This window comes from Channa argus, chromosome 22 (genome assembly GCF_033026475.1).
Source record: "Channa argus isolate prfri chromosome 22, Channa argus male v1.0, whole genome shotgun sequence".
NCBI lineage: Eukaryota > Metazoa > Chordata > Actinopteri > Anabantiformes > Channidae > Channa > Channa argus.
Window position 1 is genome coordinate 12,803,231 of NC_090218.1, and position 23,401 is coordinate 12,826,631.

The 23,401-nt window shown below is 42.7% G+C and overlaps 1 protein-coding gene across 3 annotated transcripts; it reads left to right on the forward strand.

Annotated features, from left to right (window-relative positions):
* timd4 (T cell immunoglobulin and mucin domain containing 4) lies at positions 1–4,881 on the forward strand. 3 transcript variants are annotated; one of them, XM_067492689.1, is made up of 8 exons: positions 1–115; positions 1,227–1,405; positions 1,518–1,680; positions 1,792–1,866; positions 2,091–2,170; positions 3,417–3,537; positions 4,078–4,111; positions 4,324–4,881. In XM_067492689.1, exons 1-8 carry the CDS (start codon positions 43–45, stop codon positions 4,406–4,408), a joined length of 810 nt encoding a protein of 269 aa, XP_067348790.1. In that variant the 5' UTR covers positions 1–42; the 3' UTR covers positions 4,409–4,881. The 3 variants fall into 3 exon arrangements, with proteins under 3 accessions (XP_067348790.1, XP_067348791.1, XP_067348792.1); XM_067492690.1 differs by having other exon boundaries at positions 3–115; positions 1,260–1,405; XM_067492691.1 differs by lacking the exon at positions 1,227–1,405 and having other exon boundaries at positions 5–115.
* The last annotated feature ends 18,520 nt before the right edge of the window (positions 4,882–23,401 follow it).

The following is a 23,401-nucleotide window of genomic DNA, read 5'->3' on the forward strand; positions in this document are numbered from 1 at the left end:
GTTGTTATCTGACTGCACAATGACCATGCACACACTCACAGGATGGCCGTCGAATCGCCTCGCTGCCGTCCAACACCTCAGACCTTCATCCTCCTCCTCTTCTTCAGCCTGTCAGGTGAGACACAAACTTCTGTCATCATTACAGTTTCATCACAGATGTGATTGAGTCTGCGAATCAGCTGTTTAAAACATATTTGTGAAAAAACAGTCTTTATGGTCCTTTTGAATGTGTGGGACTGTCTTGCATTTCATTGGCTGTTTCATGTCTCAGTTAATTTTGTGTCTATACTTATTTGTCATAACTTTATTGTGCTTGTTGTTGACTCTCTTTTGTCTCGAGTTGTATATTTTGCATCCTGTTTTTGTGGTTGTTATTTTGTTATTGTGTTGAATATGTGGCTGGTTGCTGCGTGTCTGTTTAAATTGCATTGTGGTCTGTTTGTGGTCTTTGTGTCTCTGTTGCCATTTCGAGACATTGCTGTTGCATCTTTATGGTCTTTTTGGATCTCTGTGGTCATTTTTCTCACTGTGTGTGTCTCTTTGTGGTTTTGGATTTCTGTCTCAACTGAGAACCATGTGAAGCTTAGGACTGTGTGATATGACCAACATTTTATATCCCGATATAATTGACTTCATGTCTGAATGAAATGTCTCATGACATATAAAATGACTATACTATACTCTTACTCATTTAAAATAGTTTGTCTCCTTGGACACTTTGTGTAAAATTCCCATTAACTAAGTCACAAATCGCACTCTGTCCTTTTGTGGCTGTCATCCCAATATTATCTCAGTACTTTGCCTTGAGGTGGTGGACGTGGGGTCAGTCTGCTGTGAGCACAGTAGCACTTTTTTCCACTCATGAGAAAGTTTGGCATGAAATGTATTTACATTTTTAAAGCAATTGAAGGTCCAGGCGTCGGTTAAATGTTGGTCGTGCAAGAGAAGCCATAAAAACACATTGAATAGTTAAAGTTGTACTAAAATGTTTGGTAATATTCCACCTTAAAAGTTGCTGGCGGCTTCTGTAAGTAAACGAAACCATCACAACATGAATTTCATGTGTTCGTTGCTGATCTGCTGCATGTGGAAAGACGCCTCTTACAAAAAATGAGTGTGATTTTTTTATGGTCATATCAGCACAGCTCTAATGAAGCTACATCGCTGACGTGTTTCACACGTCAACACGGGTTGTTGGTTAATGCTCCTCTGTCTTCATGCTGCAGGAAGACAGTTTTCATCCGTTTCGTCTTTTAAAGTGTCCGAGGGGAGCACGGCCTCTCTGTCCTGTCAGTACTCTGTGAAACGCTTCGGCCTGAGTCGGGTCTGTTGGGGCCGTGGCTGCGGCACCTTCTGGTGCAACAACATCCTGGTGCAGACGGACGAGAACGGCGTTATCTCCAAGGTCCGGTTTCGTCATTGTGACAGATGATGCTTTTTAACAATGTGGTCAGTGTCCTTCATATTTAAAACACAGATCATTTCTATGGTTCCAACTGCTTAAACTACTGCTTCAGGTGGCGGACCGTTACCAACTGACGGGGGACATCCTGGATGGACAGATGGACCTGGACATTCTGAACGTGAAGCGGACAGACAGCGGGACGTACTGCTGCAGGGTGGACATCGACGGGATCTTCAACGACAAGAAGGTGATCATGAACCTGAGAGTGGTCAAAGGTGAGGTTGATAATTATGTGTCCTTATGTGTTTCCCATGACCCTGGTCTCCTAATGTCTCTTCTAGACCTGCCCTGTTGTTGGTCCTGTTAATCTGGGTTTTTTTTCTTAGCCCCAGTTACCACTTCTCCTCCAACAACCACAACGACAACAGTGGGTCGAGGCACAGAGCCGTCAGCCTCCACAGGTGAGCTGATGTTTAGCCACAGATCCACCTGTTAGTGGATTAGTCAAATGTTCAAGACTTACAGGGGTTTTTGTACATGTCTCTGAGGGGTCAGACAATCTGTCGCCTCTAAGCCCAGAGCTGCATCCTCTCTGCTTGGAGCTTGTAAACAAGGACTTTAGGGTGTTTTTGCTGTTCGTTCTTGGACCAAATGCTCTTTTTACAATATGTCTGTCTCTGTGTAGTAAACTGGAAAAACCTGCTGTCATCTCAGTTGGACCTTCTGAGGAAGAACTCCACCCTGCTCCACTCTGACGTTGTTACTGTGAGTAACCACAACCCCGGCAGCGCCGTTCTAACCCAACTCCTCACAGTTTTCCTTTGCTGAAGTTGTACTGCACAGCAGGTTTGCTGTTTTAAATCCTTTAAAGCAAAGTTTCTGTGATGATCAATTTATGGTTAAGGACCCAGTGAGAGGTGACGGTGAGAAAAAGGATTTTATTATCGAAAAGGCAAAACCAACAGAAAATCGCTCCGAGCGAGGACATGAGAACACTCACTAAGGCAACAATACTAGACAATCAAACAGAGGATCGGTAACTAAATAGTGGAAACAGAAATGAGAAAGATTATAATTAACTTTAGCAAGAAGATGCACACACACAAAAACATCCAGTTTTAGTGATAAACAAAAGAGGGCAAACACTAAACCTGAGTACTAAATGTTCTGCACTTCTATAGTACTTTTCTGTGTATTGGTACTCAAAGTACTTTGCACTGCTTCTCATTCACACTCACACACACTCTGCTATGCAGCTGGCCAACACTCACCGGGAGAAACTAAGTTGGGGTTCAGTGTCTTGCTCATGGACCAGCTGAGGGATTGATGGTTGATCGCTCTACCTCCTGCACCACAGTGGCCTCACCAGCATTTTAATACTCGCTGATACCAAGTACCATTAAAGTACAGTACAACACTTCTGCTTCTAGTAGATATTGCTGGACAGTAAAATCCTCATCAGCCCACTGCAGTTATGCAAATCCCACATAAACTGAAATACTCACGTTCTTCTGGCAAAACAAATATGGCGGCGACCGGTGTTTAATAAACGGAGCAAGTTTTGCTGCAAACACAAAAAGATGAACAAAGCACAGATGTAGGGTGAGATCCTGGATGGAGAAGTGTGGACAACATGGACTCTAGAGTCTCCACAGGAATATGAAGGTAAAACAACTTGCACTAACTGTATATAACCCTCCTTGTTGCTGATGTCAGGTGGAAATAAACATTTTACAAATATTGAGAAATATGAATGTGACTGTGAGTAACTAGATCTTAAGAGCTTAGCACAGCAGAGTTTGTGTTCAGCTTTACTTTTGTCCTCATCAATTATCTTAAAACATCTTCGCCTAACGCCAGAGGTTGATGTGGTATCTGAGAAGTTTTATGAATAAAAGTGCACAAATGGGACCCGATGCCAGATACTGGTAGCATTGGGACACACACTTTGTAATATTTTTACTTCCAATCCAAGCCTCTCTCTCTCTCTCTCTCTCTCTCTCTGTGTTAGGTGGAGGACTCTCTGCCCTCTCTGCCCTCTCTCTCCCTTCAGATAAACATTCCCATCCTCTCGCTCTCCCTCAGTGTGTTGTTGATCTTGGCGGCAGTTTTCCTCCTTCTGGCCTTCAAAAGTACGTCCTCTCTTCTTATCCTGCATATGTCTGCATATCAGACAGACAGACAAAAAGTACATTAAATTACTATTTTATATTAGTCCAAGCACAGTGCAGGCTTACAGTGGTGGGAAAAAGATTCACCAATAATAAACAGAATTTTACCAGTAAAGGTAAACAGAGGTACAACAGAGGAACCTTTTGTTTTCTCTCCACCATTTTTGTCTGAAAGCAAGAACGCATCATCCCGAAATGTGGTTGACATGTTTGTTCCTCATGAAAAGTGGGACCAGAGTATTTTTTAACAACGGAGCTAAGAATGACCTTCATTTTTATGACGTAAACGGCGTGAGAAGTAATAAGGGAATGTTTAACTGATGTGCTGTTAATCTTTCGAAGAAGGATTAGGATTAATGGACATTATGCTGAGTACAGGCAGTTCGTTGTGGCATTCGAGCACTTGAGTAAATGTACTTAGTTATTTGCACCACTGCAGTCAAAAACGAGAGATTTATGTCAGTTTAACAATTGTTAAAGTCCAAATCTTTCCTTCTCCAGGTGGAATGTATGGACGAGCTTTAAAGACCGGCTGGTGAGTTCAACACAAATTGTTTGGACTGAACATTTGTGGCATTTAAAACTAAATAATGCACATTTCAGCAGATCCAGTTGGCCTTCCACACGTCCTCCTTCCCCCTTTTCCTTTCCCTTTAAGTTAGGTCACCTCTACGAGCTTGTGTTACTCCATAAACTAGCAGCACAGTATCAAACTCTAATCTGTTTGTTATCTTTCGTCTCCTCTAGTTTCTCCTCTGAAGAACCGCCTCACATCATTTACGAGATCCGGATGAGGAGACCAGTGCAGGAGAACATCTACACTCTGGACTAAAAATGAAACTGGTTTTACTGCAAAGCACATAATGAAAAACGCACATAACATCACAACATTTACATTAAATGTGTAATGGGAATAAGCTTGACGTCCTACTTGTTTATCCATGAAGCTGCATGTGTTTGTCTGAGCTGATGCTGCTGCTGCAGGTTGTGGCTTGTTTGCTGTGGACATAACCTGTCCAAATAAATCTAAAACCGAAGAATAAAAATCAGTCCACATGTCAGTGTCTGTAAAACCTTTTCAGTTTTTCTGTCCATTACTCAGTGGTTAGAGGAGACCACAGAAGAAAATGTTCTACTTGTAACCTCGTGTGTTTAGACCAGTGTCTTTCCTTAACTCTAACCATTTGACTGTTGCCTAAATCCAACAGCCTTTGTCTTGTCTGCTGAAATTGACAACGTAATGTTAAGGTTGGTCGTCTGCCATCTGCAACAAGAAAGAGTAAATACAGTTTTTAATGAATTCTACTATTTTCCATGTGGGTTTTGTTCATCTAAGAATTCTGAGTTAAATTCAACAAACTCATGATGCAAACTTGTTGGAAATTACTTGTTTCAGACTGATGAGTTTCTCCTATTTATGAGAAGGTTTGTGACCATAAGAATGAAACATTAACATACCCCAACACCGCTAGAACCACCATCTCAGGCTACTGTACTGCTTTGATTTTAGGAAAATTTACAGCTAGACTTAAACATCTGTCCAGACTAGTATTCTAATCAGTTCATCCTTGTCTCCGAGTGAAAGTTTGTGCCAATTCTGAAGAAATTCCCTGAAAGTGCTCCTAACATATTGAGTTCAAAAGAAGGGGACGCACAGACACACCTACAGATGGGCACCAGAAAACATTATGACTCTCATCATGTCAGACAAAAGGGGCAAAAAAATAATACGACACTGCAGAGCTTCAAGTCTACACTCAGAATTCAGCTAACTAAAGCAGAACAAGACTCAGAGTCGGACTATGTCTATAGTGACCTGGATACGTTCTAGTCGTTGTCTTTGTGTCAACACAATCAATAGATGGGAAACTAAAAAGGGGATTGTTAACAATCTTAGAATATACTGTACATCCCAACGCCAATCTCCCCCTTCCACCTAATCAGCCTACTGTTAAATATTTTGTAGTTTCCACGTTTGTGTAAACCTTCAGCTCCAACACCGTCACGCCTCCCTGCTGTGTCCACAAAATACCACGGTTTTCCCAACACAACTGCTGCATTAGTCGTGATGTCTCCAGTTTGTTTAAGACAATCGCAGCCCGCGGTCTGTTCACGTCCATGTTTGGAGAAGCCTGAAGGGAGGGTGATACTACAACTGACACATACCCTCTCATGTTAAATCTTATACTGTGACGTCAAGGGACAGAAACCAAGAAGCTGATGAGAGAAACAAGTGGCCCTTAAACACACCCCAAAACAAGAGGTGACAAGCATGTTTTGCATTAGAGGAAGTTAGAGCACAAGACCTGTGCTCTAACCACTGTCGCCTAGTGCTGCTCAATGGGATTTTGTTGGGTTTTCTCTACATATCTTTCCAGTCTTGACTTTATTATGTAAAGTGCCTTGAGACGACTTGGTTGTGAATTGGTGCTATATAAATAAATAAAAGTTGAAGTTGAAGCTAAGCATTTGCACAACAAACTGTATCACCACAGACAATTTACACTGACTTCTGACATATGTCTAATAAGAGGTTATAGTAATAGTGCAGGTTGTACACTGACCGGCTGAGTTAAAAAGCCACTCAGTTGTCTCACTCGTCGATGGTCGACCAGCACTGTCAAAGGCTGTCTGTGGGGTTCAGACTAGCCCCATGGGACACACTGCAAAGACTAGGTGGATGGCCAATCGTTGGCCAAAGGCTCATAGGGTTGGGGTCAAAATATCAATATTCAAAAAAACTTGAAACAGCAGGAGTAAACCTCCGGGAAGTCATGCATCAGCCAAAGAAAACACTCTAGGAACTTTAGGTCTCTCTCACCTCTCACGTGTGAGACGTGTGTATTCTTTAGACTGATGAGTCAGGAGTTGACTGTTTGGAAGACAAGGGTCCTGTTACATCTGGGGTTAATGAAACAAATAAGAACAAAAAGAACAGCACACGTTCAGTCCAGAATGGTGGAAGTACAGCGATGGTGTGGGGATGCTTTGCTGTCTCAGGGGTTGGGTGACTTGACATAATTAAGGGAAACATAAATTCTGTAGTGGACCAAGAAATGCAGTGGGACAATGTTGATGATTTGAGGCCCAAGTGGGTTATGCACCAACTAAAATGAACTCGAACCCCAGAAGTTTGACTTAAATGTTCGACAAAGGTGAAACACTTCACCAAAGGCAACCTAACAACTGCCAAATACAATATTTGCTGAGGGCCAGGATCTCCTACGTGGAGTTGTATTTGGTGCCACTAATTCTGAATTCAAAGTCCTGAGGCAGAAGGATGAATTAATTTATGCCGATGATTAATGCAACGCCTTTGCCCCAACACTCTAAGAGTTTTAATATGAAAAGCTGAATCAGCTACTAAGGTGTGTTCTCGATCAAACAGCTTGGGGCATTTCCCAGCATACTGTGTATAAATGAGTACGTTTACTCAGAGGAGATGTTACTTTCTTCTGGACCTTTGGAGGGAAAGTTTTCAGTTGTCAAATCAGTCTAGCGTTGTGGTGAGCTGCCTGCAGAGCTGCCGGCAGACCTGCGGCCAACATGGTGTCCGTCAAGTTCACCCTGCTAACCTGTGAGTAGTCGTATCTGTTCATCTATAGTTTTGTCAGTGCTCAGCGCCATCGAAATTACAACAAGGCAAAACCTGAATTTTTTTTTTATGTGATGACTTTAATGGTCAAAGTGATTTCTATCATTCATTAATCCACCAGCAACAATCTTGAATTTTTGAATTATTACTAGAGCTGCAACAATTTGTGGATTCAATACAATCTGTTTCCTCCTCTTCTGGTCATTGTTTAAGCAAAAAATCTGTGAAATGTTTCTGTTTCTAGATTTTAAAATTGAGGACTTGGTGCTTCGGATCTTGAATGTTTGGATTATACACATTACATCAAATTATACCAATTTCTCATATTTCTCAGTCTTTTATGACATTTAGAAGAAAAAAATCAGCACATTAACTTTATACATAATCATGAAATGTTAGCTCTATGGCAGTCGTGAAAAATGCCCATCCAAAGCCAATAGAGCAACACAGCAGATTAAACGTAAATGATTCAGAATAACAAGAACAGGAAGAAGCCTCATTACTTATCAAACTGAATGACGGCTGTATGACAGTAAACCTTCACATTAGAGAACCAGGATCTTTTTTGCATAGAAATTACAATTTTCTATGAATCAATTAACAATAATCATTCAAGCACAAGGTAAAAATTCAGGTTGTTTAAGAACATTTTTCTAACACATTTTATTGTCTGTGTGTACAATAACATGAACGATGAATAAGCTTTGTATTAGTTATTGTGTCTGTCTCTGTGTGTGTTTCAGTGCTGGCCATTGGAGTCATCGTCTCAGGTATGAAAACGTGTTTGTTCGATTTCACTTTATTTGACGTTGCTGACGTAGCATCACTCACGGAATGTGATGACAGTAAATAAAAAAAACTACAAGAAAAAGAAACTGAATGGAATCTTTCTCTACTGACAGAAGGTTAATTGGCCTAAACAGCAACTTTTTGCTAAAACAAATATGCTTTAACAAAATTATGAATATAGTTTATTAACAATAAAACAACTAAATGTGAAATGTGACAGGTTTCTAATGTTAAAGGGAGTTGTTTCTCTCCACCATCACAGGGAATTTGATTTTTATAAAGTCAGTGGTCTTTAACAGGCAAAGTGCCTTGAGATGACCTTGTTGTGAAGTTGGTTCTATATAAGTAAAGTTCAATTAAATTAAATGAAACCTGAGTTGAAGCAATAGAATAATAGATGACAGAATAATGATTTTAACAAAGAAACCTATAATTCCAAAATAAACCTGAGAGACAGGACAAAAATGCACTCAGTCCTTCGCCAAGGAGGGTTTTAGGCACTTTGGGATCATTAGACATTAATCCATTACTGCAATGTGCAGGTTAATCCTTTGTTTGTTCTGCAACACTCAGTAGTATCAGACTTGTAAATGTAACTTAAAAACATTATTTGTTGCTCTTTACACTCGGCATGTCTGTTGGTGAGGTGGTTTGCCAAGTTGGACATTTTGGCTCCTTTGTTTCTGTCGGTTTAAAACATCTTTTACTGAATCACCCTGACTGTCAGATCCAGAAGTGAAATAATGCCTCGATTTTTAAACAAAGTCCATATAAAGTCAGACAGAAATTCAACTAATACAAAGTGCCACTTGGACACATGGACTAAATAAGTCACTTTCTCCTAAATTCAGACAGTTCCCACTGTAGATCAGCTGTGTCTCTCCCCTCACTGTTGCTCCGCAGCAACACGAACACAAATCGGTGCATCAGGCTTCTAAATCAGGTCACTGTGCTGCTGCTTGAATACACGGATTTGGAGTAACCAGGTTTCTTATGTGCATGTAAACACTGTTCCCTGATTAGCTGAGAAAGCTGGTTACTGAAGTGCATGTGAACACAGCCTGTTTCCTTGTCACCATGACAGCTGCCTGCCTCCAGCTCACTATGCCTGCAGACAAGCAGTGGAAATAAGAGTGCTGCTCACACAAACACACACACACACACACACACACACACACACACAAGGTGGACACCAGAAGCCAGGCTGGAGGCTGTGCTGATATCTGGGTGAAAAGTACAAATTTGGATCAACTGATAACAACTTTTTAGATCTTTGCTATCACATATACATGGCTGTTCTTCCCAGAGCTGAAAGGTTCCTCTAAACACTGCTCTAAAAACTTTAACGGTTCGTAGTTCCCCTGGTCTTGACACACAAAAAAGGGAGAACTTCCAAACATAGGTTTTAGTACTACAGAAAAGTTTCTCCAATCCAAAAGTGGTTACTGCTCTGCAGCATCACCTCAGTGTATCTGTAGGACTGTTGAACATGTGCTAAAGAAACTAAATTATTTCATAGAAATGTTAATCAGTTAGTCAGAGGTAATAACGTGCCCATATTTAAAGTGAAATTACATCTGAGTTTATTTAATGTTGCAGTTTCTCCTAGTAACTTACTTTATGCTGTGTAGTTGTTTCAGACTCATCATCAGAGGAATCTGAAGAAATAGAAGAATCCGAAGATTCTGAAGAGTCAGAGGAATCTGAAGAAATAGAAGAATCAGAAGAATCTGAAGAAATAAAAGAATCAGAGGAATCCAATGAATCAGAAGAAATAGAAGAATCTGAAGAATCTGAGGAATCTGAGGAATCTGAAGAATCTGAGGAATCTGAAGAATCTGGAGAATCAGAAGAATCTGATGAATCAGAAGAATCTGACAAATCTGAAGAATCTGACGAATCTGACGAATCTGAAGAATCTGAAGAATCTGACGAATCTGAAGAAATACAAGGCTCAAAAGAATCCGAAGGAATAGAGGAATCAGAAGAATCAGATGAAATAGAATGTAAAACACACAAACATAGAAGATGGGATGATGAAAATGAGACTGTAGAAAAACACAGCAAAGTGAGGTCAGGAGACATTTACAACTACACTTTCTCCTCATTTATGTTTATTGTCAATAATGTTTTGCCTTTATGTCTAATGTCATTGTTTGACTGTTTACATTCACATCTGTAAATTCATTCTTTCTTTCTTTATTGCTACCACAGTGCAGACTTTAGTGAATCAATTTCAACATTTATATACACTTTATGTTTATGTAGCCATATCCTCATAGCCTGTTACAATCCCTTGAATTCATTTTGTTACTAAATATGAAGCAGCTAAATTGGTTCATGCCATGAATCTTAACATGATGAATATAATCAAATTAGTAATGATTTTTTTCTTTGTCCCCCTCTTCAGTATTAGTAAAACACCACTTCCTTGTGTGTGTGCAACTGTACCTCCCTCTCAGCCTCAAGTACCTGCAAAACCTTTATCACCTGGACAACCAGAAGTTTCAGCACAATTTAAACCTATTGACAAACCGCCCAGTGAAGCTGCAGAGCCTGGTGCCCCTAACCAACCCAAATATAAACCTCCTGGGAAAGATGAATATCCCGAAATACCTGGATATCCAAAAATAACTGACCATGCAGACAAATCACCACTTCCTGAAGATCCTAGAAGATCAGAACATCCTGACCAACCTTCACACATTAAGAAACCTGAACATCCCAAAAGATGTGAGCATGTCAGGAAATCTGAACATCCTGAAAAATCTGAAAGTCTTTCTAAACCGGGAGATACTGCAAAATCTGAACATCATAATCCTGAATATTCAGATACATGTGAGCATCTTGGAAAAAATCCTGAAACAAAACAATCCAGAAAACCTGAACATCCCAGTGAAGGTGAGCATCCAGGAAAACCTAAACATCCTGGTAAACCCGAACATCCCAGTGACCGTGACCATCCTACAGAACCCGAACATCCCAATGAAGGTGAGCATCCAGGAAAACCTAAATATCCTGGTAAACCCGAACATCCCAGTGACCGTGACCATCCTACAGAACCCGAACATCCCAATGAAGGTGAGCATCCAGGAAAACCTAAACATCCTGGTAAACCCGATCATCCCAGTGAACACGACAAATCTGGTAAACCTGAACATCCTACGAAACCTGAACATCCTACGAAACCTGAACATCCCAGTGAAGGTGACCATCCAGGAAAATCTAAACATCTTGGTAAACCTGATCATCCCAATGAACAAGACAAATCTGGTAAACCTGAACATCCTACGAAACCTGAACATCCGAGTGACCAGGACCATCCTACGAAACCAGAACATCCCAGTGGGGTTGAGCATCCAGGAAAACCTAAACATCCTGGTAAACCCGAACATCCCAGTGACCGTGACCATCCTACAGAACCCGAACATCCCAGTGACCAGGACCATCCTACGAAACCTGAACATCCCAGTGGGGTTGAGCATCCAGGAAAACCTGAACATCCTGGTAAACCTGATGATCTCAGCAAACATCCTGGAAAACTTGAACATTCTAAAAAACCCAAACATCCCAGGGACCATGAACATCCTGGTAAACCTAACCATCTCAAAGAAGGTGAACAACAAGAAAAACCTAAACATCCTGGAAAACCTGAAAGACCAACAGAAAATGAATATCCCAAAGAACCGGACTATCCTGAAAAGATCAAAACTTCTACCAAACATAAACATCATGATACAAAACATTCAGATAAACACAAAAATCACAGGAAACATAAGCATTCCATAAGATCTGAACATGCCAGAAAACAGAAACACCATGAAAAAAAAATACATTCTGGGAAACTTAATCATCCAGGTAAAAACCAACATCCCAGGGAAAACAAAAATCTTGATAAACCTGATCATCCTAGTGAACAACATCCTGGAAAACCTGAACATCCCAGTGAAGTTGAACACCCTGGACAACCAAAACAACCTGGAAAATCTGAACATCCAAGAGATAACAAACATCCTGGGAAACCTGAACATCCTGGAAAACCTGAACATCCCAGTGAAGATGAACATCCTGGAAAAACCCCAAATCTCACGGACAATAAACATCCTGGAAGCCCTGAAAAAACGAGCGAACACGAAGATACCAAAGAACCGTACCTATCTAAAAAGATCAAACGTCACAGCAAGCATAAACATAATCACAATACAAAACATTCAGATAAACACAAAAAACACAGGAAACACAAGCATTCCGTAATATCTGAACATCCCAGGAAACCAAAACATCCTGGGAAACCTGATCATCCTAGTGAAGACGAACATCCTGGAAAACCAATACATCCTGGAAAACCTGAACATCCCACTGACTATGAACATCTTGGGAAACCTGATCATTCCGAAAAACCTGAACGACCCGGCGACCATAAACATCCAGGAGAACCAGAAGATCCTGGAAAACCAAAACATCCTGGAAAAACCGATCATCCTAGTAATAAAGACCTTCAAGTAAAACCAAGACATCCGGGGAAATTGGAAGATCCTATTAAAGAAAAACATACTGGAAAACCAAAACCTCCTGGGAAACCTGATCATCCTAGTGAAGACGAACATCCTGGAAAACCAAGACATCCTGGAAAACCTGAACTTCCCACTGACTATGAACATCCTGGGAAACCTCATCATCCTAGTGAAGACGAACATCCTGGAAAACCAAGACATCCTGGAAAACCTGAACTTCCCACTGACAATGAACATCTTCAGAAACCTGATCATTCCGAAAAACCTGAACATCCCAGCGACCACAAACATCCAGGAGAACCAGAAGATCCTGGAAAACCAAAACATCCTGGGAAACCTGAACTTCCCACTGACAATGAACATCTTCAGAAACCTGATCATTCCGAAAAACCTGAACATCCCAGCGACCACAAACATCCAGGAGAACCAGAAGATCCTGGAAAACCAAAACATCCTGGGAAACCTGATCACCCCAGTGAAGATGAACATGCTGGGGAACATAAACAACCTGAAAAACCTGAACATCCCAATGAAGGCAAACATCCTCAACAACCGAAGCATCCTGGGAGATCTGACCTTCCCAATGACAAAAAACATCCTGGAAAACCTGAAAAACAAACAGAAAATGAATATCCCAACGAACCTGAAGATCCTGAAAAAAACAAACATTCTGGCAAACATAAACATCACCATAATAAAAATCATTCAGATAAACACAAAAATCATAGGAAACACAGGCATTCGATAACATCTGAACATGGCAGGAAACATAAACACCATGAACAAAAATTACACTCTGGCAAACCTAAGGATCCTCCTAAAATCAAACATCCCCAGTTAAATGAAGATCTTGATAAACATGATCATCCCAGCGAACACAAACCTGAAAATCCTGGAAAACCTGAACAGCCCAGCAAACCTGAACATCCAGAGAAAACTAGGAACCCTGAAAAACATCCAAGCGAACGTGAACATCCAGGTGAAGTGGAAAACCCCAAAAAACCTGAACATCCAAGTGATAGTGAACATCCAGAAAAAACTAAACATCCTGGAAAACCTGAAAAAACAAGTGAAAATGAAAATCCCAAAGAACATGATAATCCTGAAGAGATCAAACGTTCTAGAAAACATAAACATCATCATAATAAAAAACATTCAGACATAAAAAAAAATCACAGAAAACATAAACATTACATAACATCTGAACATGCAAGGAAACGTAAACATGTCAAAAAACTTGAACACCATGAAAAAAACGTAAATAATGACAAAGCTTATTATCATCCTGGAAAACCTAAACATCCCAGCGACCATGAACATCCTGGAAAACCTAAAAACCCTGGGGAACCTGAACATCCTGGGAAACCGGAACATCCCAGCGACCATGAACATCCAGCAGAACCCAAAAATGCTGAAAAACAAGTTCATCCCACCAACCAGGAAAAACCTGGAAAACCTGAACATCCCGGTGAAGATGAACATCCTGGAAAACCTAAAAACCCTGGGGAACCTGAACATCCTGGGAAACCGGAACATCCCAGCGACCATGAACATCCAGCAGAACCCAAAAATGCTGAAAAACAAGTTCATCCCACCAACCAGGAAAAACCTGGAAAACCTGAACATCCCGGTGAAGATGAACATCCTGGGAAACCTAAACATCCTGGAAAACCTGATCATTCCGGTGAAGATGAACATCCTGGGAAACCTAAACATCCTGGGAAACCTGATCATCCTGGAAAACCTAAACATCCTGGAAAACCTGATCACTCCGGTGAAGAAGGACATCCTGGGAAACCTGAACATCCCGGAAAACCTAAACATCCTGGAAAACCTGATCATTCCGGTGAAGATGAACATCCTGGGAAACCAAAACATCCTGGGAAACCTGAACATCCCAGTGACCATGAACATCCTGGGAAACCTAAACATCCTGGGAAACCTGATCATCCCGGCGAAGATGAACATCCTGGGAAACCTAAACATCCTGGGAAACCTGATCATTCCGGCGAAGATGAACATCCTGGGAAACCTAAACATCCTGGAAAACCTGATCACTCCGGTGAAGAAGGACATCCTGGGAAACCTGAACATCCCGGAAAACCTAAACATCCTGGAAAACCTGATCATTCCGGTGAAGATGAACATCCTGGGAAACCAAAACATCCTGAAAAACCTGAACATCCCAGTGACCATGAACATCCTGGGAAACTTAAACACTCTGGGAAACCTCAACATCCTGGAAAACCTGATCATTCCGGTGAAGATGGACATCCTGAGAAACCTAAACATCCAGGAAAACCTGATCATTCCGGTGAAGATGAACATCCTGGGAAACCTAAACATCCTGGAAATCCTGATCACTCCGGTGAAGATGAACATCCTGGGAAACCTAAACATCCTGGAAAACCTAAACATCCTGGAAAACCTGATCACTCCGGTGAAGATGAACATCCTGGGAAACCTAAACATCCTGGAAAACCTGATCACTCCGGTGAAGATGGACATCCTGGGAAACCTAAACATCCTGGAAAACCTGATCACTCCGGTGAAGAAGGACATCCTGGGAAACCTGAACATCCCGGAAAACCTAAACATCCTGGAAAAAATGATCATTCCGGTGAAGATGAACATCCTGGGAAACCAAAACATCCTGGAAAACCTGATCATTCCGGTGAAGATGGACATCCTGAGAAACCTAAACATCCAGGAAAACCTGATCATTCCGGTGAAGATGAACATCCTGGGAAACCTAAACATCCTGGAAATCCTGATCACTCCGGTGAAGATGAACATCCTGGGAAACCTAAACATCCTGGAAAACCTAAACATCCTGGAAAACCTGATCACTCCGGTGAAGATGAACATCCTGGGAAACCTAAACATCCTGGAAAACCTGATCACTCCGGTGAAGATGGACATCCTGGGAAACCTAAGCATCCTGGAAATCCTGATCACTCCGGTGAAGAAGGACATCCTGGGAAACCTGAACATCCTGGAAAACCTAAACATCCTGGAAAACCTGATCATTCCAGTGAAGATGAACATCCTGGGAAACCAAAACACCCTGGGAAACCTCAACATCCTGGAAAACCTGATCATTCCGGTGAAGATGAACATCCTGGGAAACCTAAACATCCTGGAAAACCTGATCATTCCGGTGAAGATGAACATCCTGGGAAACCTAAACATCCTGAAAAACCTGATCATTCCGGTGAAGATGAACATCCTGGGAAACCTAAACACCCTGGGAAACCAACACATCCTGGAAAACCTGAGCATTCCGGTGAAGATGACCATCCTCGGAAACCAACACATCCTGGAAAACCTGACCATTCTGGTGAAGATGAACAACCTGGGAAACGTAAACATCCTGAAAAACCTGATCATTCCGGTGAAGATGAACATCCTGGGAAACCTAAACATCCTGGAAAACCTGACCATTCTGGTGAAGATGAACATCCTGGGAAACCAAAACATCCCGGAAAACCTGAACATCCCAGTGACAATGAACACCCTGGGAAACCAAAACATCCTGGAAAACCTAAACATCCTGGAAGACCTGATCATTCCGGTGAAGATGAACATCCTGGGAAACCTAAACATCCTGGAAAACCTGATCATTCCGGTGAAGATGAACATCCTGGGAAACCTAAACACCCTGGGAAACCAACACATCCTGGAAAAACTGATCATTCCGGTGAGGATGACCATCCTCGGAAACCAACACATCCTGGAAAACCTGACCATTCTGGTGAAGATGAACAACCTGGGAAACCTAAACATCCTGGAAAACCTGATCATTCCGGTGAAGATGAACATCCCGGAAAACCTAAACATCCTGGAAAACCTGGTCACTCCGGTGAAGATGGACATCCTGGGAAACCTAAACATCCTGGAAAACCTGATTACTCCGGTGAAGATGAACATCCTGGGAAACCTAAACATCCTGGAAAACCTGACCATTCTGGTGAAGATGAACATCCTGGGAAACCTGAACATCCCGGAAAACCTAAACATCCCAGTGACCATGAACATCCTGGGAAATCTGATCACTCCGGTGAAGACGGACATCCTGGGAAACCTGAACATCCTGGAAAACCTAAACATCCTGAAAAACCTGATCATTCCGCTGAAGATGAACATCCTGGGAAACCAAAACATCCTGGAAAACCTAAACATCCTGGAAGACCTGATCATTCCGGTGAAGATGAACATCCTGGGAAACCTAAACATCCTGAAAAACCTGATCATTCCGGTGAAGATGAAGATCCTGGGAAACCAAAACATCCTGGAAAACCTAAACATCCTGGAAGACCTGATCATTCCGGTGAAGATGAACATCCTGGGAAACCAACACATCCTGGAAATCCTGATCATTCCGGTGAAGATGACCATCCTGGGAAACCTAAACATCCTGGAAAACCTGATCACTCCGGTGAAGATGAACAACCTGGGAAACCTAAACATCCTGGAAAACCTGATCACTCTGGTGAAGAAGGACATCCTGGGAAACCTAAACATCCTGGAAAACCTGATCATTCCGGTGAAGATGAACATCCTGGGAAACCTAAACATCCTGGAAAACCTGACCATTCTGGTGAAGATGAACATCCTGGGAAACCAAAACATCCCGGAAAACCTGAACATCCCAGTGACCATGAACGTCCTGGGAAACCTGATCACTCCGGTGAAGATGGACATCCTGGGAAACCAAAACACCCTGGGAAACCAACACATCCTGGAAAACCTGACCATTCTGGTGAAGATGACCATCCTCGGAAACCTAAACATCCTGGAAAACCTGACCATTCTGGTGAAGATGAACATCCTGGGAAACCTAAACATCCTGGAAAACCTGACCATCCTGGAAGACCTGATCATTCCGGTGAAGATGAACATCCTGGGAAACCTAAACATCCTGGAAAACCTGATCACTCCGGTGAAGATGAACAACCTGGGAAACCAACACATCCTGGAAAACCTGACCATTCTGGTGAAGATGAACAACCTGGGAAACCTAAACATCCTGGAAAACCTGATCATTCCGGTGAAGATGAACATCCCGGAAAACCTAAACATCCTGGAAAACCTGGTCACTCCGGTGAAGATGGACATCCTGGGAAACCTAAACATCCTGGAAAACCTGATCACTCCGGTGAAGATGAACATCCTGGGAAACCTAAACATCCTGGAAAACCTGACCATTCTGGTGAAGATGAACATCCTGGAAAACCTGAACATCCTGGAAAACCTAAACATCCTGAAAAACCTAAACATTCTGGAAGACCTGACCATTCTGGTGAAGATGAACATCCTGGGAAACCAAAACATCCTGGAAAACCTAAACATTCTGGAAGACCTGATCATTCCGGTGAAGATGAACATCCTGGGAAACCAACACATCCTGGAAATCCTGATCATTCCGGTGAAGATGACCATCCTGGGAAACCTAAACATCCTGGAAAACCTGATCACTCCGGTGAAGATGAACATCCTGGGAAACCTAAACATCCTGGAAAACCTGACCATTCTGGTGAAGATGAACATCCTGGAAAACCTGAACATCCTGGGAAACCAACACATCCTGGAAAACCTGATCATTCCGGTGAAGATGAACATCCTGGGAAACCTAAACATCCTGGAAAACCTGACCATTCTGGTGAAGATGAACATCCTGGGAAACCAAAACATCCCGGAAAACCTGAACATCCCAGTGACCATGAACATCCTGGAAAACCTGATCACTCCGGTGAAGAAGGACATCCTGGGAAACCTAAACACCCTGGGAAACCAACACATCCTGGAAAACCTGATCATTCCGGTGAAGATGACCATCCTCGGAAACCAACACATCCTGGAAAACCTGACCAATCTGGTGAAGATGAACAACCTGGGAAACCTAAACATCCTGGAAAACCTGATCATTCCGGTGAAGATGAACATCCCGGAAAACCTAAACATCCTGGAAAACCTGGTCATTCCGGTGAAGAAGGACATCCTGGGAAACCTAAACATCCTGGAAAACCTGATCACTCCGGTGAAGATGAACATCCTGGGAAACCTAAACATCCTGGAAAACCTGAACATCCTGGAAAACCTAAACATCCTGAAAAACCTGATCATTCCGCTGAAGATGAACATCCTGGGAAACCAAAACATCCTGGAAAACCTAAACATCCTGGAAGACCTGATCATTCCGGTGAAGATGAACATCCTGGGAAACCTAAACATCCTGGAAAACCTGATCATTCCGGTGAAGATGAACATCCTGGGAAACCAAAACATCCTGGAAAACCTAAACATCCTGGAAGACCTGATCATTCCGGTGAAGATGAACATCCTGGGAAACCTAAACATCCTAGAAATCCTGATCATTCCGGTGAAGATGACCATCCTGGGAAACCTAAACATCCTGGAAAACCTGAACATCCCAGTGACCATGAACATCCTGGGAAACCTGATCACTCCGGTGAAGATGGACATCCTGGGAAACCAAAACACCCTGGGAAACCAACACATCCTGGAAAACCTGACCATTCTGGTGAAGATGACCATCCTGGGAAACCTAAACATCCTGGAAAACCTGATCACTCCGGTGAAGAAGGACATCCTGGGAAACCAACACATCCTGGAAAACCTGACCATCCTGGAAGACCTGATCATTCCGGTGAAGATGAACATCCTGGGAAACCTAAACATCCTGGAAAACCTGATCACTCCAGTGAAGAAGGACATTCTGGGAAACCTGAACATCCCGGAAAACCTAAACATCCTGGGAAACCTGATCACTCCGGTGAAGATGGACATCCTGGGAAACCAAAACATCCTGGAAAACCTAAACATCCTGGAAGACCTGATCATTCCGGTGAAGATGAACATCCTGGGAAACCTAAACATCCTGGAAATCCTGATCATTCCGGTGAAGATGACCATCCTGGGAAACCTAAACATCCTGGAAAACCTGATCACTCCGGTGAAGATGAACATCCCGGAAAACCTAAACATCCTAGAAAACCTGATCACTCCGGTGAAGATGGACATCCTGGGAAACCTAAACATCCTGGAAAACCTGATCACTCTGGTGAAGAAGGACATCCTGGGAAACCTAAACATCCTGGAAAACCTGATCATTCCGGTGAAGATGAACATCCTGGGAAACCTAAACATCCTGGAAAACCTGACCATTCTGGTGAAGATGAACATCGTGGGAAACCAAAACATCCCGGAAAACCTGAATATCCCAGTGACCATGAACATCCTGGGAAACCTGATCACTCTGGTGAAGATGGACATCCTGGGAAACCAAAACACCCTGGGAAACCAACACATCCTGGAAAACCTGACCATTCTGGTGAAGATGACCATCCTGGGAAACCTAAACATCCTGGAAAACCTGAGCACTCCGGTGAAGAAGGACATCCTAGGAAACCTGAACATCCCGGGAAAGCTAAACATCCCGGAAAACCTGAACATCCCAGTGACCATGAACATCATGGGAAACCTGATCACTCCGGTGAAGACGGACACCCTGGGAAACCTAAACATCCTGGAAAACCTGGTCACTCCGGTGAAGATGGACATCCTGGGAAACCTAAACATCCTGGAAAACCTGATCCCTCTGGTGAAGAAGGACATCCTGGGAAACCTAAATATCCTGGAAAACCTGATCATTCCGGTGAACATGAACATCCTGGGAAACCTAAACATCCTGGAAAACCGGACCATTCTGGTGAGGATGAACATCCTGGGAAACCAAAACATCCTGGAAAACCTGACCATTCTGGTGAAGATGAACAACCTGGGAAACCTAAACATCCTGGAAAACCTGATCATTCCGGTGAAGATGAACATCCCGGAAAACCTAAACATCCTGGAAAACCTGGTCACTCCGGTGAAGATGAACATCCTGGGAAACCTAAACATCCTGGAAAACCTGATCATTCCGGTGAAGATGAACATCCTGGGAAACCTAAACACCCTGGGAAACCAACACATCCTGGAAAACCTGATCATTCCGGTGAAGATGACCATCCTCGGAAACCAACACATCCTGGAAAACCTGACCATTCTGGTGAAGATGAACAACCTGGGAAACCTAAACATCCTGGAAAACCTGATCACTCTGGTGAAGAAGGACATCCTGGGAAACCTGAACATCCCGGAAAACCTAAACATCCTGGAAAACCTGATCATTCCGGTGAAGATGAACATCCTGGGAAACCAAAACATCCCGAAAAACCAGAACATCCCAGTGATGAACATCCTGGGAAACCAACACATCCTGGAAAACCTGACTTTTCTGGTGAAGATGAACAACCTGGGAAACCTAAACATCCTGGAAAACCTGATCACTCCGGTGAAGAAGGACATCCTGGGAAACCAAAACACCCTGGGAAACCAACACATCCTGGAAAACCTCACCAATCTGGTGAAGATGACCATCCTCGGAAACCTAAACATCCTGGAAAACCTGACCATTCTGGTGAAGATGAACATCCTGGGAAACCTAAACATCCTGGAAAACCTGACCATTCTGGTGAGGATGAACATCCTGGGAAACCAAAACATCCCGGAAAACCTGAACATCCCAGTGACCATGAACATCATGAGAAACCTGATCACTCCAGTGAAGAAGGACATCCTGGGAAACCAAAACATCCTGGACAACCTAAACATCCTGGAAGACCTGATCATTCCGGTGAAGATGAACATCCTGGGAAACCTAAACATCCTGGAAAACCTGATCATTACGGTGAAGATGAACATCCTGGGAAACCTAAACATCCTGGAAAACCTGAGCATTCCGGTGAAGATGAACATCCTGGGAAACCTAAACATCCTGGAAAACCTGATCACTCCGGTGAAGAAGGACATCCTGGGAAACCAAAACATCCAAGCGACCATGAACATCCAGCAGAACCCAAACATGCTAAAAAACATGTTCATCCCAGCAAACATGATCAACCTGGAAAATCTGAGCATCCTGAGAAACCTGGTCATCTTACTGAAGGTGAACATCCTGGGAAACCTAAACATCCTGGAAAACCTGATCACTCCGGTGAAGAAGGACATCCTGGGAAACCTAAACATCCTGGAAAACCTGATCATTCCGGTGAAGATGAACATCCTGGGAAACCAAAACATCCTGGAAAACCTGATCACTCCGGTAAAGATGGACATCCTGGCAAACCAAAACATCCTGGAAAACCTGATCATTCCGGTGAAGATGGACATCCTGGGAAACCTAAACAACCTGGAAATCCTGATCACTCCGGTAAAGATGGACATCCTGCGAAACCTGAACATCCTGGAAAACCTAAACATCCTGGAAAACCTGATCATTCCAGTGAAGATGAACATCCTGGAAAACCAAAACATCCTGGAAAACCTGACCATTCTGGTGAAGATGAACATCCTGGGAAACCTAAACATCCTGGAAAACCTGTTCATTCCGGTGAAGATGAACATCCTGGGAAACCTAAACAACCTGGAAAACCTGGTCACTCCGGTGAAGATGGACATCCTGGGAAACCAAAACATCCTGGAAATCCTGATCACTCTGGTGAAGATGGACATCCTGGGAAACCTGAACATCCTGGAAAACCTAAACATCCTGGAAAACCTGATCATTCCGGTGAACATGAACATCCTGGGAAACCAAAATATCCTGGAAAACCTGATCACTCCGGTGAAGATGGACATCCTGGGAAACCTAAACATCCTGGAAAACCTGATCACTCTGGTGAAGATGGACATCCTGGGAAACCAAAACATCCTAGAAAACCTGATCAGTCCAGTGAAGAAGGACATCCTGGGAAACCTGATCATCCTGGAAAACCTAAACATCCTGAAAAACCTGATCACTCCGGTGAAGAAGGACATCCTCGGAAACCTAAACATCCTGGAAAACCTGATCATTCCGGTGAAGATGAACATCCTGGGAAACCAAAACATCCTGGAAAACCTGACCATTCTGGTGAAGATGAACATCCTGGGAAACCTAAACAACCTGGAAATCCTGATCACTCCGGTAAAGAAGGACATCCTGGGAAACCTGAACATCCTGGGAAACCAACACATCCTGGAAAACCTGATCATTCCGGTGAAGATGAACATCCTGGGAAACCAAAACATCCTGGAAAACCTGACCATTCTGGTAAGGATGAACATCCTGGGAAACCTAAACAACCTGGAAAACCTGATCACTCCGGTGAAGATGGACATCCTGGGAAACCTAAACATCCTGGAAATTCTGATCATTCCGGTGAACATGAACATCCTGGGAAACCAAAACATCCTGGAAAACCTGATCACTCCGGTGAAGATGGACATCCTGGGAAACCTAAACATCCTGGAAAACCTGATCATTCCGGTGAACATGAACATCCTGGGAAACCAAAACATCCTGGGAAACCTGATCATTCCAGTGAAGACGGGCATCCCGAAAAACCTAACAACCCTGGAACACCTGAACATCCTGGGAAAGCTGAACATCCCACGAACTTTGAACATTTTGGAAAACTTGAACATTCAAGCAAACATGAACATCAATGGAAATCTCAAAATAGCAACAAATACAGACATTATGCTACACGCACACATTCAGGAAAACATTCTAATAAATATGGATATCTTGTCAAGCGTCAATATCATTTTAAACGGACTGGTGGACTTACATGGCCTGGTGGTCGTCAGCTGTATGACACATTCTCTGGCATGGGTGAATGTTGCTGCATAGTCAAATGTTGCAACAGAAATAACTGCGGCTCAAAAGAACATGTGAAAGACAACGGAAACATGAGCAAACACTGTTGTAAACCTAAATGTCCTTGCAAAGCAAAACATCCCTGTAAAGTAAAATGTTCCTGCAACACAAGATACTGCAGAATTAAACATGGCTGCATAGGAAATCCCTGTTCTACAA